The sequence below is a fragment of the Crassostrea angulata genome, chromosome 1, assembly GCF_025612915.1.
Source record: "Crassostrea angulata isolate pt1a10 chromosome 1, ASM2561291v2, whole genome shotgun sequence".
Taxonomy (NCBI): Eukaryota; Metazoa; Mollusca; class Bivalvia; order Ostreida; family Ostreidae; genus Magallana; species Magallana angulata.
This window is the reverse complement of record NC_069111.1, coordinates 45,607,870-45,628,402: the sequence shown is the minus strand read 5'-3', so window position 1 is coordinate 45,628,402 and position 20,533 is coordinate 45,607,870. Positions and strand designations below refer to the sequence as shown.

Below are 20,533 nucleotides of genomic sequence, written 5' to 3'. Positions count from 1 at the left end.
TGGTTCAGCTTAGGTTAGATCCGACAAGTTTTTAGATACACATCATGTTTCCTTGTCAATTTTTTCTGTATCTGATGATCTGAAATGTTGATTTTTTGCCACAAGACTTTAAGACAAAACCTTAAGAGCGTTGACGATGTATTGATTTGCACATAAGTATCGTTCTGCGCAAAAAGAGAAAATTATAGAGAAAACAGGAAGGGTTATACAAATGTATACAGGTGGTTATCACTTTTAACATCTTAACATTTCTTGTTTATATGAGAAAGTATTACAGCTTTTCATTACATCATTTATATAATTCATTACATCATTTATCAATTTTTCTTCATCCAACATGTTTATTTTCATTTACTCAATAAAAAAATACAATAATTATGTTAAGAAAATCGACATTTCATAAGTAAAAATTGTCATGCGGTTTTTTTCTTACAATTATAATATCTTGTCCAAAGCCACTTAGCGTATTTCATCCAAACATGAAACAAACCCTAGTATCGTAAAAGATTTCAGTAACAAAAATGATATATATTAGATGTAAATATACCAAAAAAAAAAAAAAAAAAAAAAAAATGAAAGTTAACGTACGTATTATAAAAAGTTTTAGTTCAATCAGATCTTGATTCATGGACGTAAAGAAGAGTCGTTGTTAAATATTTATTTGAAAATATTTTGTTTATGATTAACAAGAAACTTTTTGGGGGTTGGGTTGTCATACAAAGATACAACATACAATTCAGGATAAACTTAATTCATATTATTATATGTAAATCATATATCGAATATGCCTTATCTTCAAGAGAATATTTTTCTTCAAAAACTTTTTCATCTTTATCAGTTAAAAATATCAAAAATTATATCTGTATTCCGTTTTGTCTTTGGAATTGTTCGAAATATATTAATAGACTGTTTAACAATTAATGATAATTTTTATTTTAACTCTTTTTTGTGTATTTTTTTTTATATTTTGTGATACTACAATCTGTATTGCAATATTTTAAAACTGAGTAATTTAAAATACATAATATACCATCTTTCGATTCCATTTTTTAAAAAGTCTATTTTATATAACGTCATCTTTTTAAAATCTAAAATAAAAAGTTATGTTTTAGTTTACTTAATTTTGTTAATTAGCCCTAAGAAGATTTCAAAAGATATTTAGATTTAATTCAAATTAATAAAAGTGATTTCACAACTTTGATGCGATAAGATTAAAAAAAAGTTGTCATCTTTTGATAAATTATCAAGGACGCTTTTGTGTGTGACGAATCAGGTAGAATCCTGTTCAAAAAATATGTATCAGAGGAATGGAAGAGTATATAAAAATTGGTCCGGTATATAATAAAGCTGTTGAAGGAAACGTCATCAGTATGAAAAGACAGAGAGAACCAGTGACAGAATTAATGTGGTGATTGTCTTGAGTCAGATTAAGCCGTGTACATTTAAAGGAATGCGTCTTACATATTGTGCTTCAGATGCAATGCACTGTCAAGTCAATTGTCCGGAAATGTCCGCTCTCCTATGACAAGAGGGCATGTTGAAGTTTTCCGGTCAGCTCACGTGGTTACATACCGTTATTTAAAATCAATCATAAGTAATAATTGTCACATTCCTCGCGCATCTCTACCCTGGACAACATCGTGGAAATGTCGTCTGTTGCAATCGCAGCCTCATCTCCAGATCCAAGATTCGTTCAGTCGATTCTCATGGAGGACACACATTTACCTGGAGGAGGTGCTAATTGTCACGTGACCTACAGCACAGTGAAAACCGAAATCATGTCATCAGAAGAAAGACCTCTAAGTTACGAGAACTCCAGTCCTTGTTACACTCTTCTTCAGCCGATGCAGCAAAATCCCAGTCCTGTTTTGTTTTCTGGACCTTCTGAGGTTCAGGTTCAAAGACGCTTTGATCGGTCCCCGCCACCCCTCATTTTCGATGACCCAAGGAGCTATCAGAATTCAACAAGGATATTTGAAGAACCAGGGTTGAAAGTGGACACTCACTTTGGCGATATTTCTCCTACTTTACCCCCACAACATTCTGGATTCCCTCCCCAAACTCAGCCGGTACAACAATCGGAAAACTTCGAAGAATCTGTTCTGAAGGCATTACAAGAGGAAATCGACCATATTTGTCACATTCTTGAAATATGTCCAGGTACACAAAATTAACTTATATATACCTAAAAGGAAAAATGTGGGTTTTTTCCATAATTTATAATGTGTCTTTAAATAGTTGTATTGCTTTATTTCTAAATTTAGTAATTATCTATTAAAGACCCAACAAAATGGACGAATCAAGAAGTAAACAAATGGATCGTGTGGTACGGGGACCAGTTTGGTGCCCCTCAGGGAATTACGGACAGGTTCCGCATGTCGGGGGAGGAGCTTTGTCGCCTCACCCTGGAGGATTTCAAACAGAAATCCAAGGATGCTGGCCCGAACTTCCACGCTCAGCTTGATGTTTGGAAAAATGGTGAGTTGCTTTAAAATTCTGAGATACAAGTACTGACTTCAAAATCAGAATCATATTACTTTGAATGCTGGTATATATTTTTATTATTAGCTAAATAAGAAAATACATCTAATGTAGAAAGTTAAATTTAAATAAAGAGAAAAGTGTAAAAATAACAATTGCAAAAAGTCTGAAATGATTAGCAGATAACCCCATTTTAAAAAGTACAAGTACTTTAATAAATAATTTAGTTTAATATTTTTATCTTTCTCTCTCCTCCCATCCCTCCCTCTTCCCTTCTCTCCCTCTTCCCTCTCTCTCTCTCTCTCTCTGGTCAGTTTTCTAGCCACTTAATAAACACAAACCAATTTCTCTTTAACAGCCTGTAAATTAAGCGCACGAAGAGAGCAGCACTCTGGACCCCCTCCCTCCAACTACTACTACAACAGTTATCGCCACAACAGTGTGTCCTCGCCCACTATCAGCGAATGCAGCGAGACCTCGGGGGCCATGATGAGAAGGGACGACTATATCTTTCACCAGTCGGCCGGCTCCGACTACCCCTCCCCTCCCGTCATGCAGCAGCCCGTGGGCTTCCATCCGGAGTATCCATCCCAAAACGAGGCTATTCCCTCCTATTCTGATTACTACAGCTACACGGATTACAATTTTTACGATAACAACTCTGATACGCCCTTCACACAAACTGGTAAATTTTATGATGTATATCTGGGTAAAAGTAGTTTATATATAAATTTATTTATTCCCATAAGCCTCTAACTGTAAAGTTTAATGGTCAAAAATGCAAAAATAAGGTAGACAATAAGACGTCAACTATCTTGCTTATAGATGATCTGCCGGGCTATCCAGTGGAATGCCAACAGAAGCAAACAATCCATCTTTGGCGGTTCCTGAAGGAACTACTTCTTCAGCCGGAGAGATACGACAGATACATCCGCTGGGTAAACCGACAGGAAGGAATCTTCAAGATTGAGGACTCCCCGAAAGTGGCCAAACTCTGGGGTAAAAGGAAAAACCGACCCGCCATGAACTATGACAAATTGAGTCGCTCAATACGACAGTATTATCGCAAAGGAATTATTAAAAAGACTGCTAATTCCAAACGTCTCGTCTACCAATTCTGTCCCGCCTATCTGTGATTTTTAATGATATCAAACGAACAGCATAATACTAGTTCTGGTTGTGATAGAAGTCAATGTTCCTGTGATAATTCCAGCTCGCCCCCTATGAGTTATCCCACCACATATCAGAGTGACAGAGTCCACGCCGCGGTGTTACACTCACTCCCACCGTGGGGAATCTGAATAGATAACTGTGTATTAAATACAATATTACTTAACAGTCGCGTTGATGAAATAAATCAATGCATTGTGTATGCCGACGAGAAGTATCTGACTTAAAAAAAAATGCACGGCAATACTTGAGGACTTGAAACTTATGTACTGATCTCATGATTGTTTTTTGTTATGTATTTCAAACTATAATAAAAGAAATATATATTAAATGATCATTTTTGTTTCTTTTCTAGGATTAATATTTCCCCTGTACCCCCCCCCCCCCCAACAATTATTTTATTTTGCTACTAATTTGAATCATCAATTCATGAACACTTATTTAGCATAATTTATTTTTTTTTCATTTTTAATCACCTATTTGAATTAAATCAGGACACACGAGACACCCCTCAATTTTATATAATTTTCCTTTATCTGTTATTCCTTATATATTAACATGTAAACCTGTTAATTTCTAAGAATTCAAAGTACATTATCAAGCTATTTTGTCGCAAGAATATTGATAATTTTCGTCATTATAGCATGCAAAATGCATTTGAATGCTTATAAACAAAGTCATGGTATATATTTTTAATTGAACACTTAATATCTAAATAAAAAATGTATCATATAACATGACATTATGGAATTACTTAATGAAAATCTTCACATTGTTGAGATAAGAAAAAATAGGAAAAATGGAAGATAAGTCGCGTCTGACCTTAACATACAATATACACCAAAGAAACTGAAATATTGCAAACTTTGATATTTTCATTCCTGAATATCTTAATAAAAAATATAGCCTTCGAGTGTACACAAACCAACCATATTTTACATTAAGACTATGATCTGTCAACGGAAATTTGATTGGTTACCAATAGAACAGTCGATACTGTAATGAGTCTTCCTAATGCTGGCATATGTTTGACCTTTGTATGGAGTAGGTTAAGAGTAACCAACTTAATTATTTAAAAGAAAAAGGTCTATAGTTGGCATTTCCATTAAATTGCATAAAATGTATAACAAATAATTGATTTCAAACATTATTGCAGCACACATCTACTGCTAATTCTGACAGTGTGCTAAAATACTACATTTTGTGTGAAATTAATTAATATCTATGGCAAAAATTGTCCAATGTAAATAATCAAAATAAAACAAGTTTTAAAATTTTACTTTGAGATGGAGACAAAATTGAGAAACGGCATGGTTTTGTTCACCTCGATGACCGAAATTTCAAACGACATACTATTCGGTCACTTAATTAATTCGGTGTTACTCGGGTTCGGAGCCCATTCTTCCAAAAATGATGACGATATCAATCCTAGAGTCATTCCTTCTTCTAGCTCTCAACCCCGGGACTAACACGGCCTTATGTATTACATAATATACACTCCTTAAATACTTTTTAAAATGTTTAATCACCGAGCGAAGGTCTCAAATTTTCACCCCCGTCACTGCTACCGAGGCGGCACAAAAACAGCACAGGGTTGAGACAATCATTTACTTTTTAAAAAAAAATCTAGCCGGATCTGGACATTATTGTCTACTATAACAAATAACAACCTAATATTTATAATTAAATTTGTCATTTCATCCGGACATGTGTGGTTTTTTTTTAAATAAAAGAAGTCAGAATTATTGTAAAGTTGATTTAATTTTTCTAATAAAACCGCAAGTTCTACATGCATGTACCTATATGTATAACATATCAGTGGGTTAGTATCGTAGGCGATGTTCCATTTTCGACCCTATTTTCTAATTTATTCAAGAAATTTATAGATAATTTATTCAAGAAACTAGCCCACGCTTTTGATTTTATTACTGCGTTACTAATAGTGACCTCAACTCTTTAAATATTATACAATGTTTAGCTTCAAATATTATGTTTTAACATACACATCCCTTTTCACTGAATATTAATTTGAGCTAAAAATTAAGTTAATGTAAAATTTAAGGCTACGTGGGCACGCTAGTGACTGATATTAAACAATAAATGAAGATATTTTTGTAGAACAAATCTCTAAAATTAATAGCAACACGTATTTTATTAAATTTCTAATGGTTAAAGTAATGTATTAGAAATGAATTTTATAGATAATTGTTTAAAACGTATACTAATATCCGCATATTTACAAATATAAACATTTGAAAATTCGTATATAAGCGAAACTAAATTAATCGATAATTTTATTATAAAAAAAATGATTTTTGCGATTATTAAGGTTATCATTTTGAAATTCCTTTAAAATTCAGCCATAGATTTGGAAGAAAATCACAATTTATTTTTAAGGGTAATTAAAATCAACTGTTTTGGAAAATACTTATGACGTATGACATTATCGGTTTTATATGAAAAATGTATGATTACCAATGCTGTAAAAACGAACCGATCGTGGCCATTAAAAAGAAAATATATTTAATTATCTATAGAAAGACAGTTTTATTGAACTTTAAGCTAAAAGATAATCTATACGATTTTTATTCACTAAACGATAGTTTATGGCTAAAATAATAAATTTTTTTTTTTTTTTTTTTAGATTTTAAGGAAGATCTGGAGACTCCATGTTGAGTTACCTTATACCTGAGTTTTTGCTTTGATACATACATGTACATGTATTTATAATATTTTTTTTCTTTTGTTATTATGATTTTTTATAAATATAAATGATGAGCATACAACAAGATACTTGTAGATGAATACAGGTGGAACAATTTAAGCAGTATACAATATATGGATAGATTAAACGATTTAATATATTGGAAACATTCTTGTTCCAATAAGCTGAATAACTGATATTAAAGAAATTAACACAGTGTTCATGCAACTGAATCGTGTCCAACTTAACACGCAATGTTTACTTGGCAGAAATCGCGATATCGTTCATGTACCTAGCATCTCTTCACACTCGCTCGCGTAAGATGGTCAACCAACTTCAGGACGTCCGCGAGTGAGGCGGACCTTTGGCATGTTTGCGGGAAACAACGAAATTAGAACAAACCGTGATTCTACCGAATGATTCAGTTAAACAAAGAAAAGAGAGAATGATCTTAATTGGCAATTATCTATGTAAACTATCAATATTTGTAGCTACCCATCTCCGAAACAAATATGTATGTATTCAGTAGATCTGACGGTTAGTTTGTTGACCACCCTGCCTGCTTAATCGTACTACAAACCTGCAAATACAAATATATGTACAACGTAATATGTAAAATCAAAGGTAGCCATTGGTCTTATATTTATATATTAGAGAAGTTTGTCCAATATAATTAGTTTTGAAAAAAAAAACGAAGGTAAAACTCGGGTTTTAAAGAGTTGTTAAAATTAACTGACCTGTAAGAGACCTTGGGTGTTAAAGAAAAAATACATGTAACTTTTGTTTAATTCATTTACGACTGCTACATTACAAATACCGCAAAATTGCAATTGACGAGATCGAACGTAGATTTCTTACAAAGATTTACATGTAAATCTCGCACTTCTTCTTTAACATTATGACTTGTGTTTATTTCATGCATGTGTCATTTTCAAAGCAAAATATAGACTTTTTATCTATAAATGTCTTTTTCAGTCTTACAAAATAAAGGGGGTGTTTCAAAAGAGGAGACTTGAAACTTTTTCATTCTTGTGAATGAATGTAGTTTGAACCTTGGGATATTTATGAATATCCTATAACAAAGGAAAATATACTGCATCAATATCTTGGAGCAGAGTATAGGTGAATGTAATTCAGGACGCAGCTCAATCTATATATATATATACAGTGTGTCATCTTTACATTTAAGGCATTCTACAAATTAAGACACCCAAAATATAACTATCCATGTCTTAATTATTTTCCATCATAAGGGTAAATTAAAGCCTTCACTACATGTACCGATGACTCAAGAAAAAACTCAATAACTACAGTATATAGTCACATTTATCACAACAAATAATCATTAAATCACTTCTTCAAATAACATTCATTTCACCTTAATGTACAAAAGAATCCGTGCAAGAATTTAATATCTGTAAAATTATCTTGCAAAATTTTGACTTCCATAATTATAGATACAAACATCAAATTTATTTGCCATTTTCAAGGAATTAATCACATTCCATCTAGAGGCTATTCACAGTTCTTCTAGTTCAAACTTGGGTCTCAATCTTTCTTGTACATATTGTAATATGCACTGTGTGAATTAAAAACCTTGTCTCCTGTTGGCTAAAACTCAGGCTATCATATCATATTCCATTTAATATATGTGCACAATGGCGGATTTAGAACCCTGTAGCACCATTCAATATAATTATGTCCCCATTTAATGGATGCATTTCTACAGTTCTGAACTCAGTCACATGATTCCACTAGAACTAATATCATTCAATGCCCCCAACCCCCATCCCCAATTGTTAGTCTAGAATTACCTTAAAATTAATCTCTCTCTCTCTCTCTCTCTTTCTCTCTCTTTCTGAAAGATTGGGTCTGCCAATTTGATATCTGGACACAGTCTAATTCTTAGATCAGCCCATTTTACAACTTGGTGCATTCCGGAACTTAGGCCTGCCCACTCTATAACTAGGCGTTGTCTAGAACTCAGGCCGGCCCCACTGGTGGGTTTGGATCTCCTCCTCTAGCTCCTGTTTACGGATCAGCTCCCAGTACAGACCCTTCTTTTTCCTTAGCTCATCATGACTCCCTTGCTACAGCACAGAAAGAGAGAAAAGTAAATATTGTTTTAAAGTTGGCTGCATGTAAATATCAGTAACAGAAGTTAATAAACCATTTTTCTGTATTCAATTTCATGTACATGAAGTACCCGGTAAATTTCATTTAATGACTTATTTTTAATTAAAAAAACATCTACATTTTTGAATTACATTTTTAAGCTATGAACCTTACAAAATCAATATGAGAAAACCCCCTGTTATATGGTGAGAACTAACATATTACATAATTACAGGTATTGAGGTATTGTATTAGGTATTGAGGTACTGTATCAAAGTACTGAGTGTATTTGTGAGGGTGACTTACTTCAACTATCTGACCATTTGACACAACTGCTATAATGTCAGCATCTCGTATAGTACTCAGTCTGTGTGCAATGATTAAAACGGTTCTACCTAGAAAAAAAAATCCATTGGAAATATAATATATATTATTTTTCTCTCAATTCTTTGAGCTAACAAGAGCAATGGAGACTAACTCCAACATACCTTTGACAACATTATCTAGGGCTGCCTGCACTATCTGCTCTGACTCTGCATCCAGTGCACTGAAAACAGACCAAAACATCTTAATCATCAACTCACTGATTACTGTAAATACAGGTATTTTGAGTGATGGAAATGACAGGGGAAAACAAATGATATTAACTTAGAGAGGAGGATCATGCTTCTGTATCTTATACCGTAAACAACTTTTTAGTGTTGACTTTATTCCACAATTTATCAGTTATGAGCTTTTTTGCAGCAACTAATTTTACATGACAGAGACTATGTACATTGTGGTTATACTTTAATAGACAGATAAGAGATGCATCTAATGACTGGTTTGACAGCAAGAAGTATTTGTGACTAGGAAGTTCTTGCCAGCTTCTTGAAATTTCTTACACACAATTATAAGTTTGTTTACAGTACAAGATAATATAATTACCATATTTAAACAAGAGGCCAATTGGCCTTAACGGTCACCTGAGTAGCATATAACCCATACACAAACTTGTTGAGGAGTCTCATATTTATATGCATTTAATTAATTAGGTTTCATTCTGGAGTAGAGAAATTATAAATTTGTAATGACGACCACATCCCTGCCTGAAATCTTTCACAAAGAACTGTGAAACCTATAATTTTGGTGAAAAACTTAAAGATCTGGTCTACAAAACCATGAATTCAGTTTTTCTTTCAGGTTTGTGGAAGTAAAGAAGATTTTTTAACATTATATGCATTAACACCTACAAATCTATTTTGGCCCTAGCTGCCCTAGAGTCAAAACCCATCCTCCAAGGGACATGAAAATTAAAATTTCAGTAGGGGACTTCCTGGTAAACAAAATTATAAGTAAGTTTTTTATACAGATGTGTGAGAATAGAGAAGAAAATTTTTAAACATTATATGCATTAACACTATTATTACTTATTAGGTTAGTTACTGACTCACTACGGAAATATATTGGGTTGATCAATCTCATAGATGGCGAGGCGAAGCCGAGCCTTCTATGAGATTGATCAACCCAATATATTTCCGTAGTGAGTCAGTAACTAACCTAATAAGTGTTTTGTTTTCTGGAGGACTATCAAGAGACATATTTATTCACAAATAGCGATGATCTACGCAAAGCCATGTACAAGATGCCTTACATCTCGTCCAATTTAAGTCATTTAAACTCTTCAAAATTTTTATCTCACCTTTCAAATACTCTTTCAAAATCTTTGCTTTACCCATGTTCACTTACAATGTTTTGTTGCTATTCAATTTCAAATGTTTTCTCCCTTTCCTCTGCAGAGATTTGAGCAAATTTCGACGCTGCCATTTTGTTCTGCTCCAGACAAAACAATGTGACGTCAATATTCTAAGGGCAACTACTCTAATTTTAAAGAATTTCAAAGGGCAACAACCCTATATACTTTAAGAACTTATGAGTAAGCGAAGCGTCGACCAATGACGGCCATATTGCCTAATATTATTTCTCACAGAACAAATATAGAGATATATGAGGCAATCACGTGCTATGTTTAAACCAATGAAAATGTGACATTTCAGTCCAAGGGAAAACAAATTGCCATATTGCCCCCCCCCCCCCCCCCCCCATATCCTGAACCCCGACCCAGGGGCCAATTTCACAATTTAGGTAGAGGAGTAAGTGGACATCATAACCATGTATTAAGTTTTTTGCCCACATGTGTAGGAGCAGAGAAGAAGATTTTTAAGATTTAAAACATTCTTACTATATGGCCATACTGGCCCCACCCTAGAGCATGAACCCCTGACACAGGGGTCATGAATTTCACAATTTTGGTAGAGGGCTTCATGGACATCATAATCTTGCATTTAGTTTTTAACAAATATATATGGGAGCAGAGAAGAAGATTTTCTAAGACTTAATACATGTTTACTATATGGCTGTATTGGCCCCACCCTAGAGCCTGAACCCCTGACACATGGGTCATGAATTTCACAATTTTGGTAGAGGGCTTCTTGGACATCATAACCATGCAAACAGTTTTTTCCTCACATGTGTGGGAGTAGAGAAGAAGATTTTTGAAAATTTGGCTTTTTTTTGCATATTTGGCCCCACTTGTGGTGCCCCAGATGAGGCAGAGCCACGAATTTCACAATTGAGATTCCTCTTACCATGGAGATGCCTCATACCAAAAATGGTAGCAATTAGCCTTATAGTTTTTAAGAAGAAGTTAAAAATGTAAAATAGTAAATGCACGACGCACAACGCACGACGACAGAAGAAAACGGAGAGCAATAGGTCACCTGAGTTTACTCAGGTGACCTAAAAAACTCAATACAGTGATGAAATATAACATTATAAGACTATGGTACAGTGGTTCCAAATATGGTACTATCATAATGGTACTGTGTGTTTTATATGTTGATGGGGTGTAATGAGTAAGTTAGGGAAGCAGTACAATGTACGTGTGTTGATCTTAGCCAGTCAGTGATACTAGGAGATCTAGAGGTGGTACCTTGTGGCCTCGTCCAGCACCAGTATGGAGGGGTTCTTGATGAGGGCCCGGGCTATGGCGATTCTCTGTTTCTGTCCCCCAGAGACCGTAACCCCTCGCTCACCAAGGACGGTATCGTACCCCTCAGGAAAAGACCGGATAAAGCCATCAGCATTAGCCATAGAGGCAGCCTCAATCACCTAATACAATAGAGAAATAGTCAATACAATGAATGAAGTCATAAGCATTAGCCATAGTGGCCGCCTCCATTACCTATAGTATAATACAGAAACAGTCAATACTTTTATTTTAGATTTGATTAAAGCTTTCATATGATATGAAACTAAAAGATATAAAGTTCATGTAGATCAAACCAGGTTTAATATCATATACATCAGGTATAAACTGATCAAAATAACCATCATATACCAGGTACTTGACAAGATATTACTAAGGATTATTTTCAACTTTCTTAGAATTAGTGCATGCATATACAGTATCCTAAAAAACATTAAACATGCATGGTTACATGTATATTGCAACATATACAAAAGGAACATGAGTAAAAAGCACATTTTGGGTTCAGACACCAGTTCTGAACCGGTAAGTCACATGATAATCAGTCTAGTTCGTACCTCAACATCCGTGGCATCTGGTCGGCCATATCTGATGTTCTCCATGACAGAAGTGGCAAACAGCACTGGTTCCTACAGGGGAAAATATGAAGAACATGTATATGAATAGCAAGGGAAACTCACTACAGCATATGAAAAATAACAACAAATAGGGGTGTACAAAAGCGGAGAGCAATTTAAAGGAGCTTGAAGAAAGGGGCTGCTAATTCTGAATATACAGCATTCTTTAGCATTTTCTCACTTGATTTCAACTTATTATCTGATATCAGATTATTCTGACATCTGTAATAAATAATGCACTGTATATATGTAAAACATCAGTATATTCATCAGATGGTTAATGTTGGATGACATGACTACTGCGTACCTGATTAATAAATCCTATAGCTTTACCCCTCAACCATGTGGGGTCCAGTTCTTTCAAACTGACTCCATCTATTCTAATATTTCCTTCATCAATGTCATAAAATCTTTCCAGCAAAGCAGCCAAAGTAGATTTACCTAGGATGAGGGAAATAAAAGGTCAACAGACTGAGATAACATGTACGTGAAAGTGGGACAGGAAAGATAACTCATAAATCGACTTAATGAATTACCTCCCCCTGAGAGTCCGACCAATGCTACCACAGTTCCTCTAGGAACCTTCAGACTGAAGTCCTTTAAAACTTTCTATAATACAGACAAACAGGCAGGAAATAGACAGATAATTATTAAAACTTTTTAATTTGGAATGATCAATCAATCACATAATCGATATACAAGAGAACATAAAACATGATTGTATTAACAAATGTACATGTTCTATAGACATTTTCTCTCATTGTGAATATAAAAAAATTATTTATTATTACAAAATTAAAACTTGGATTTAATTAATTAAAAACTAACTGAAGTCTTCTAATTTGCAAAGAGAAACCTCCAAGCCTAACCAAACAACTCGAGACTACAGTGTACCTGTCCTGCTCGTGTTGGGTAGGAGAAGTTGACATGCTCAAACTCGACATCTCCGTACATGGCATAGTAAGGTATTATCTTACCACCTTTGATTGGAATTTTGGGCTCATTATTAATAAACTGCAAAAATATTAAGTAGATATCAAAAATCATAAAAATGTTATATCAAACTCTCATTTATCAGTACCTCATTATTGTAGAAAAATATCATTTTCAATATTCAATAAAATTAAATATTTTACATCTTATGGACAAAAATGCATGTACAACTTACCTCAAAAGCTCTAGCACCTGCACTCATTCCTTTAACAACATTCCCAAACAAAAATGACATTTGTGCTAAAGACCTGTCAAGAAAAGAAAAGAAAAATATATACCAAAACATATACCAGTATGCAATACTGAAGCAAGATCATGGATAGTCATATTGATCTAGAGTAAAGAAAATTCTAGATACCTTTCAATGGTCTGTGAGGCCACCAGGAAAGACATCAGGTCACCCGCAGTTATTTCCCCTCCTGACATTAGGTATCCTCCCGCAAACAGGGTCCCCAGGACAATACCTTGGAGAAATGGTTAATGTTTTAAAAATCCAAGATAAATTTTATACTTCAGTTTATAAATGCTATAGATATAAACCAGATTTACCATTCAAAGCTACATTTGAGAGGCCCTGGAAAGCTCCAATGCCTAAACCCAGATTAATGTTCATCTTTTTTGATAGCTCCACCTGCTGACTGAATATTCTATAAAGAAACACAAGTTGAATAAATTGCAAAATCACCACACCAAAACTTCATAAATATTGCTTGAAACATAAATATTGCTTGAAACTACATGTACATGTTCCAATGGATAAGAACACATAAATGTTCTAAAATATTTCTACCCATCACAAATCCTGCACCACATACACAGTAAAACATGGTTATAAGAAAACATGGTTATAGCAAACACTCTTTTACATGTAATGAATTGACGCTTACAGTGAATTCATTTTCTTTAACTGAGATATAATTACATGTTGTAAACTTGACGGATATAACAAATTATGCTTATAACAAAATAAATTCACCATTTCCTGGCACTTCATTGTAAATGTGGTTTACCGTATTAACAAATTTTGCTAATGTGATATTTTTAATGACAACAAATTTTAGACTGGTAGGTATCAACATTGTTAGTTTGTAAATTGGTAATTCTCTTCTTTCTTTATGGAAAAGAGTAAGAACCCTACTCATTTTCCTTTGTTTCCATGGCAAAAGCTCTCACAGTGCGGACATTCCCCAGAGCTTCGTCAGCCACTGCTGTACTCTTAGCAACCTGAAAGAACATACATTAATATTAAATCATATTTCTAGTAGTGTATCAACTATGATACACCTGTATCGCCATAAGGGTTAAGTTACCTGTCTCAATTCATTGTCAAAAGGCTGTACTGCATTCAAACATAAAAAGGTAATTAAATTACCCATCAATTTTGGTTGTATTTAGATGGTACCAAGTACATGTTACATGTATAATATAATATAAATAGTGCCTGTTTGGGAGGGTAACAGTTGAAATTGACATCCCGAGAAAACCATTGTCAACCGACGCGAAGCGGAGGTTGACAATGGTTTTCGAGGGGTGTCAATTTCAACTGTTATCCTCCCAAACAGGCACTATTTATTTTGTTATACTGAATGTCTTAATTTCTAAGAAAATTTTACTGCTTTTATATAGGAATAACGTGAATTCTACAGCGAACCATACGCGCATAAGTTTCGCGCATGTAACATTTTTTAATGTTACCCGTTGCTAAGTGCGTTGCTAACGCTGAGGGTAATAGACAATATTATTAACTGCGTCTTAACCAATCAGATTTCAGTATTTAACATGAAAGTATAACAAGATAATCTGGACCATATGCATGTTTTGATGTTTTATGGTATGATTTATCTGCATAATAACACGATTCTTGCTATTTGGTGGCATATAAAAAAGAAAGGCTAAACTTCTTCTAGTCGTAAAGCATCAAACTCAAACAAATATCTCAATTAAACTTATTTCCTCTTGGTGATCAATATAGCATTGAATGATTTATTTTTGACGTCGTCGTGACAATAACTGGCGTCAGTTAAGCACACAAACTGAATAAGGCGCGTTAGCGCGTTATGACAATTTGTCTGCTTACTGACGGCAGTTATTCTCATGATGACGTCAAAAATAAATTATCAATGCTTATATTTTGCATTCCCTTGGTAATTAATCCATGATTTACACATACCTGATCCTGGGCTGCTTTAGACAGAGCCCTTAATCCCGATCCCATCATAGTCCCGACTCCTATTACAGCGGGAATCACAGTCACCATTAGAACCGTCAGTTTGGGGGATATGGCATACAATGTGAACACACAGCCTATTGTCTGAAAACAGACAGATATCACACGTAACCCACAGACACAGGGCGTGGGGTGATATTCAATGTAGATATCCAATTTGTTTATAAACTGTTTGTTTTAAAAGGTAAATTATAAATGCAAGCTTTGTCAAAAAGGTAGTCATACAAAAACAGCCCTTGTTCTTCTATTAAGAAATTTATTACACATATTTAAAGTGAGGTGTAGAACAATTTGTCTAAATAGGAGTCTATATATTGAACATCTGAACACATAAAAAATTGACAAAACAGGAAATGGAATGATGTATCCACTGACCTGTGTGACAGCTCGCAGTCCCTGAGATATACACAGCTTGAAAGAGCTCTTGAAATCCTGGATGTCAGAGGTAAGTCTGTTTGAGTGATCAAAATAAAAACATCACAGACATATCTTACAGGTGTAATCATCAAGGATAAAAAAACAGCAATCAAAGCTTGAAAAAAACAGAAGCGCTAAACTTCAATTTCTCCCACATTTTGGGTACATATGAATTCCTGAAATAACCTTTACTTGACATTCAGTCCTGATTTTTATACATATAAATATTGTTCAAATCAAATTGAACATTCATGTAACCTAATGAAGATCCTCTTGTCTCATCAATCCAAAAGATGAGAAAGCAGATTCCTGCAACGTTTTGCTATACATCTATATATAGAGATTTACTTGTTGATGACAAATCTGTCACTAACCTGTCTACTAACTCGCCAGTTTTATGTGTATCAAAAAACTCCACATCTTGGCGTAGAAGGGAGTCAAAGAGCTTTATTCTCATCTGAGCTGCTACATTTTCACCAACAGTTGATAGTAAGGATATATAGATAAAAGTCAAAAGGCCCTGTGAAAGAAATATATATTATATTACATTATATAAAGTCAGCTGAATCATTTATTTTTGAAAATATTACTTTCAATGTTGAATACATTATGGCTAAGGTTGAGAATGTGTAGTCTTAATTAATATCTTGAGTTAAACTTTCATTAGAAAACTACAATTTTCAGTGTTTCAAATATTTTTAAGAGCAAATTCTCAGATTTTGTGAATACAGCGTAAAGCTGTAGCATCTTTCTCGCAAAAATGAGCCAGAGATAAAAAATGAGCCACAGATCAAACACCATGGTACAAAAAATTAAGATATACATGTATATTTATTAAATACAGTTAATACATCACTGAATATAGTTTAAAAGGCTACATAAGGATGTCTTCCAGGGGAGTATGTACCATTATACTTTACCTGTAGACTATAAAACATCATTAGTTTGATGGCAGGTATCCTGAGGTTATTGATGAAGTCAGTGGTGGTCTCTTTAGTCATGTTGGACACCACATTAACTAAATCTCCCAGCAGAAGGGGAATCTTGATGTTAACTAATGCAGCAGCCACTGCAGCCTATAAATAGGAGTCGTGTGAACTAACTCATGTGTAAATTTATCAGTGTAATACTATGTCATATGCACATCAAGTGATGACATATCGCTGCTGTCATTCTCTGATTTTTTATTAGTTAATAAAGATTTAATGAGAGATGTTTGTGAGAGGAATGAATGACAGAGGAGAGCTTGGCAACAATTGTAAATATGTTTTATTTGTTCAAGTAAACTTGTATATATAAAATATGTGGTTGTTCAATGTGACAAAATAATCAGAGGGCTCAAATCTTTCATAGACTATTTTAAAACACGATTGTATCCATGTTATCAAATCTGTGAATTTGACTAGATGTAAATAACCACAGGGGCCAAGCCCGTTTTAACATTAATTTCAATGTAACCATAACTTTATTTATGGTTACATTGAAATAAATGTTAAAACGGGCTTGGCCCCTGTGTAAATAACCAAGAAAATTTATGCTAACAAGAAATTATTAAACCCCAGAATCCTTGTAAGGTAAAAATTTTTATGTTTTCATATTTTTATGATAAATACCAAGCCCTTTTGTTGTTTTAGTATTTGTGAGAGAAGATTGTTCTCTATTCCTTTGCATTAGCAGTGATTTAAGAATCCCCCTTTGTGGCCCCACTCTTCTCCAGGAAATCATGATTTATCAAACTTAAATCTGCACAACCTTTGCTTTTAAACAAGTTTTAGTTTTTCTTGATTTTAAATTTTAAAGATTTTTCATTATATCTTTTTATATATAAATTTCACCCCCCCCCCCAATTATGGCCCCACCCAACCGCTAGGATTATAATTTGAACAAACTGGAATAGATCTACACGAGGAAGCTTCCACACAAATTTGAGCTTATCTGGCCAAATAGTTTTTGAGAAGAAGACTTTAATCTCTATATATTCTTATGTAAAACTTTATCCCCCCCCCCCATTATGGCCTCACCCATCCCATGGGGACCACGATTTAAACAAACTTGAATCTACACTACCTTCGGATGATTCCACACTTAAGGCTATTCTGGCCAAATGGTTTTTAAGAAGATTTTAAAGACTTTTTCTATATATAACTAGTATATGTATATTCATACGTACACAATGTGGCCCCACTCAACCCCAAGGGACCATTATTTGAACAAACTTGATTCTACACTACCTGAGGATGCTTCCATACACATTTGAGCTTTTCTGGCTAAATCGTTTTTGGGAAGATTTTGGAACAATACCACCATTTTTTCAATAAATCCTAATTATCTCCCCTTTATAGAGGATATGACCCTTCATCTGAACAAACTTGAATCCCCCAACCAGTGATGTTTTGTGCCAAGTTTGGTTGAAATTGGCCCAGTGGTTCTGAATAAGAAGATAAAAATGTGAATAGTTTATGACAACAACAACAACCCAAACAACAATGCCAACAATGACAGACAAGGGACAAACCTTGATCAGAAAAGCTCACTTGAGCCTTTGACCCAGGTGAGCTTAAAAATCAATCAGTAATGATGATGTCAATTAAAAAACAATGATTGAAAATCAACCAGTAATGATGATGTCAATTGAATTAACTTCTAAATGATAATATGAAGTCCTATAATAGGCAAAGAACTTACTATCACTGCTGCCAGTAAATACCACATCTCCGGGACCAACATCTGGAAGAACTGTTTCCAGTCAAACTTTGTGTTGGAGCCCCCTCCCCCATCGTCCTTAACAAGACGTGAATGTTTGACCTTGGGTGCACAGAGGGCGGTCTTAGGGTGCAATTTGAATGTTATTAGTCCATATCCAACGGGGAGAGAGAGGGCATACTTTATACACTGCCCATGTTTAGGAGACCACTTTAATTTGATGCTGTTTAGAAAGGTCCCAGTTTTCTGTATCCAGGAAGGGTGGATTTTCAGTGAAGACAGCGGCACTTGGTGTAGAAATCTACAATTAAAAAAAGAGTTTTTTTTTAACTTTTTGAAATTTTTTCTTCAAAAACTTCTAAGCTTGTGTTGAAATCTCTAAAATGTGTTTATAAAAATTGAGCTGTACAATATACTATCTTTGCATCAGCTATGGTTTGCAACAATAATTCTTACAGTACACATAATAATTGCCACAGTATACCAGTCAGACTGGTTCTATCACTATAGGGCCAGAAAGATCGGTTGGTCATTGAAGAAGCAAGGAATGTGACAATCCCAATTTTGTCTGTTGTTATTCCTCCCATCTGATCCCATTACATTTGGTGTGATGAGATGTTTGAACTATGTGGGGGAAGATCATACATGTATAAGGGGAGAATTATGAGGGTCAGACCAGTTAAATTACTGATGCCAGATAGCCCAGTTAGTTGAGATATACAGGTGTATATCAAAGATTCAGGGAGCCTGGTTTAAAATCCCTGTCTGATTTGTCATAAACTTAGTATAGAAACATATACAGCACCCATCAGACCCAACCTAACATATTAAAGTACTTTCAGGGTAAGCTCGGGGTTTACTTCGGGTTTATTAGAGGAGACCCAGAGCTAACCCTGAGTAAACCTAAAGTAAACCCAGAGTAGACACAGAGACTCAGAGTAAATTAAACCCCGATCTGAAGTACCGGTAGACCCCTTAAAGCAGATGCTACATGTGTATTTGAAACATAAAAGGGGTGGGAATTACAGGTGGTAAGATGGCAAGATGAAAGACTGCTGGTCTGCTTCACACTTCAGTGCATAAAGTGGACCCCTGACGCAAACCCCGAGTGAACCCAAAGTAAATCCTAGGTAGACCCAAACTAAACCCAGACTAGTGGATGCAAATTTTCAAAAAAAGCAGACCCAGAGTAAACCCTGAGAGTAAACTCAGAGTTTAGTTGGGGTCTGGTCAGGTGTTAGGTTGGGTTTGATTGGTACTGTATACATACTTGCATAAACTCAATATTTCTTCCATTAAACAAGATGAAGGATTCTGTCTGTACAAATCTTTATATATCTTTTATAATATCTTTCCTGGAATCAATTAGTTCTAATAAAATTGTCTTTTCCAATGCCGTAATATTGGGAGATTTGCACGATTTCGACATCCTCCTCTTTGTAAGTTTGGATCAGATAAGTCTAGTTCAGATTTAAAGCGTGCAATGGAATCACTACTCAGGTAACTCCAACTCACCTGGCATTTAAACCCGGCTTACGTGATCCGCGGATCTGAATCTGAGCTGTACTTACCTAAACTACAGATGCGCAACCGGCCATTTAGGTTTACATAAGTATTCGAACTGAATCATATGAAATTATTGGTAAGACTATGGAAATTGAAAAACTGTTATGTTAGTCCGAGATTCTTCTGACTCTACCCCCACTTTTATAATGTAATCTGTGTGGGGGAGACACATGTCACAATATAAAAGCGGGTTTAGAGTCAGAGGAATCTCGGATTACTGTGCACGATGACAGTTGATTTCTATGTATAGTATTCTTGTATCTAGTATTATTGATGAGGTCCGCATTACCTTAAAAGACATGGAGTTTTTAATCTGAAAAATAAGGCCATTATCTCAGACTGTCTTCCAATATGTAATTCAAGTTATCTAAATGTCCAAAAGGGTCAATATGAAACATTTCATGTGGGCAGCCATTGATACAGAGTCAGGTGGTTGTTATTTTCGAATCATGAATTCTGGTGTAACTTCCTAACATGTTAAAGTGTAAAAGACGAAAAAACTTCACACGATA

The 20,533-nt window shown here is 34.6% G+C and overlaps 2 protein-coding genes across 2 annotated transcripts; one reads left to right on the top strand and one right to left on the bottom strand.

Moving 5' to 3' along the window:
- Nucleotides 1-1,344: 1,344 nt before the first annotated feature.
- LOC128188546 (DNA-binding protein D-ETS-4-like) lies at nucleotides 1,345-3,986 on the top strand. Its single transcript, XM_052859657.1, has 4 exons — nucleotides 1,345-2,160; nucleotides 2,281-2,478; nucleotides 2,840-3,166; nucleotides 3,307-3,986. The coding sequence occupies exons 1-4, from the start codon at nucleotides 1,647-1,649 to the stop codon at nucleotides 3,615-3,617; spliced, it is 1,350 nt and encodes a 449-aa protein (XP_052715617.1). The 5' UTR covers nucleotides 1,345-1,646; the 3' UTR covers nucleotides 3,618-3,986.
- Nucleotides 3,987-7,667: 3,681 nt separating this feature from the next.
- LOC128181177 (mitochondrial potassium channel ATP-binding subunit-like) lies at nucleotides 7,668-20,470 on the bottom strand. The gene is made up of 18 exons (XM_052849483.1): nucleotides 20,311-20,470; nucleotides 18,438-18,756; nucleotides 16,673-16,828; nucleotides 16,127-16,272; nucleotides 15,711-15,786; nucleotides 15,279-15,419; nucleotides 14,247-14,332; nucleotides 13,658-13,755; nucleotides 13,467-13,572; nucleotides 13,284-13,356; nucleotides 13,010-13,129; nucleotides 12,652-12,724; nucleotides 12,423-12,556; nucleotides 12,056-12,127; nucleotides 11,442-11,620; nucleotides 8,959-9,017; nucleotides 8,777-8,865; nucleotides 7,668-8,445 (listed from the first exon to the last, which is right to left on the bottom strand). Exons 1-18 carry the CDS (start codon nucleotides 20,349-20,351, stop codon nucleotides 8,332-8,334), a joined length of 2,082 nt encoding a protein of 693 aa, XP_052705443.1. The 5' UTR covers nucleotides 20,352-20,470; the 3' UTR covers nucleotides 7,668-8,331.
- Between the last annotated feature and the right edge of the window lie 63 nt (nucleotides 20,471-20,533).

Bases quoted from the DNA above. Each gene is read 5' to 3' on its own strand.
- LOC128181177 (XM_052849483.1), bottom strand. From the start codon at position 20,351: ATGGCCTTATTTTTCAGATTAAAAACTCCATGTCTTTTAAG. The intron at 15,787-16,126 runs GTTAGTGACAGA...TCACTCAAACAG, and splicing joins ACTGGCGAGTTAGTAGACAG to ACTTACCTCTGACATCCAGG. The intron at 14,333-15,278 runs GTATGTGTAAAT...ATGTTCTTTCAG, and splicing joins CTAAAGCAGCCCAGGATCAG to GTTGCTAAGAGTACAGCAGT.
- LOC128188546 (XM_052859657.1), top strand. From the start codon at position 1,647: ATGTCGTCTGTTGCAATCGCAGCCTCATCTCCAGATCCAAGATTCGTT. The intron at 2,161-2,280 runs GTACACAAAATT...TATCTATTAAAG, and splicing joins CATTCTTGAAATATGTCCAG to ACCCAACAAAATGGACGAAT. The intron at 3,167-3,306 runs GTAAATTTTATG...TCTTGCTTATAG, and splicing joins TACGCCCTTCACACAAACTG to ATGATCTGCCGGGCTATCCA.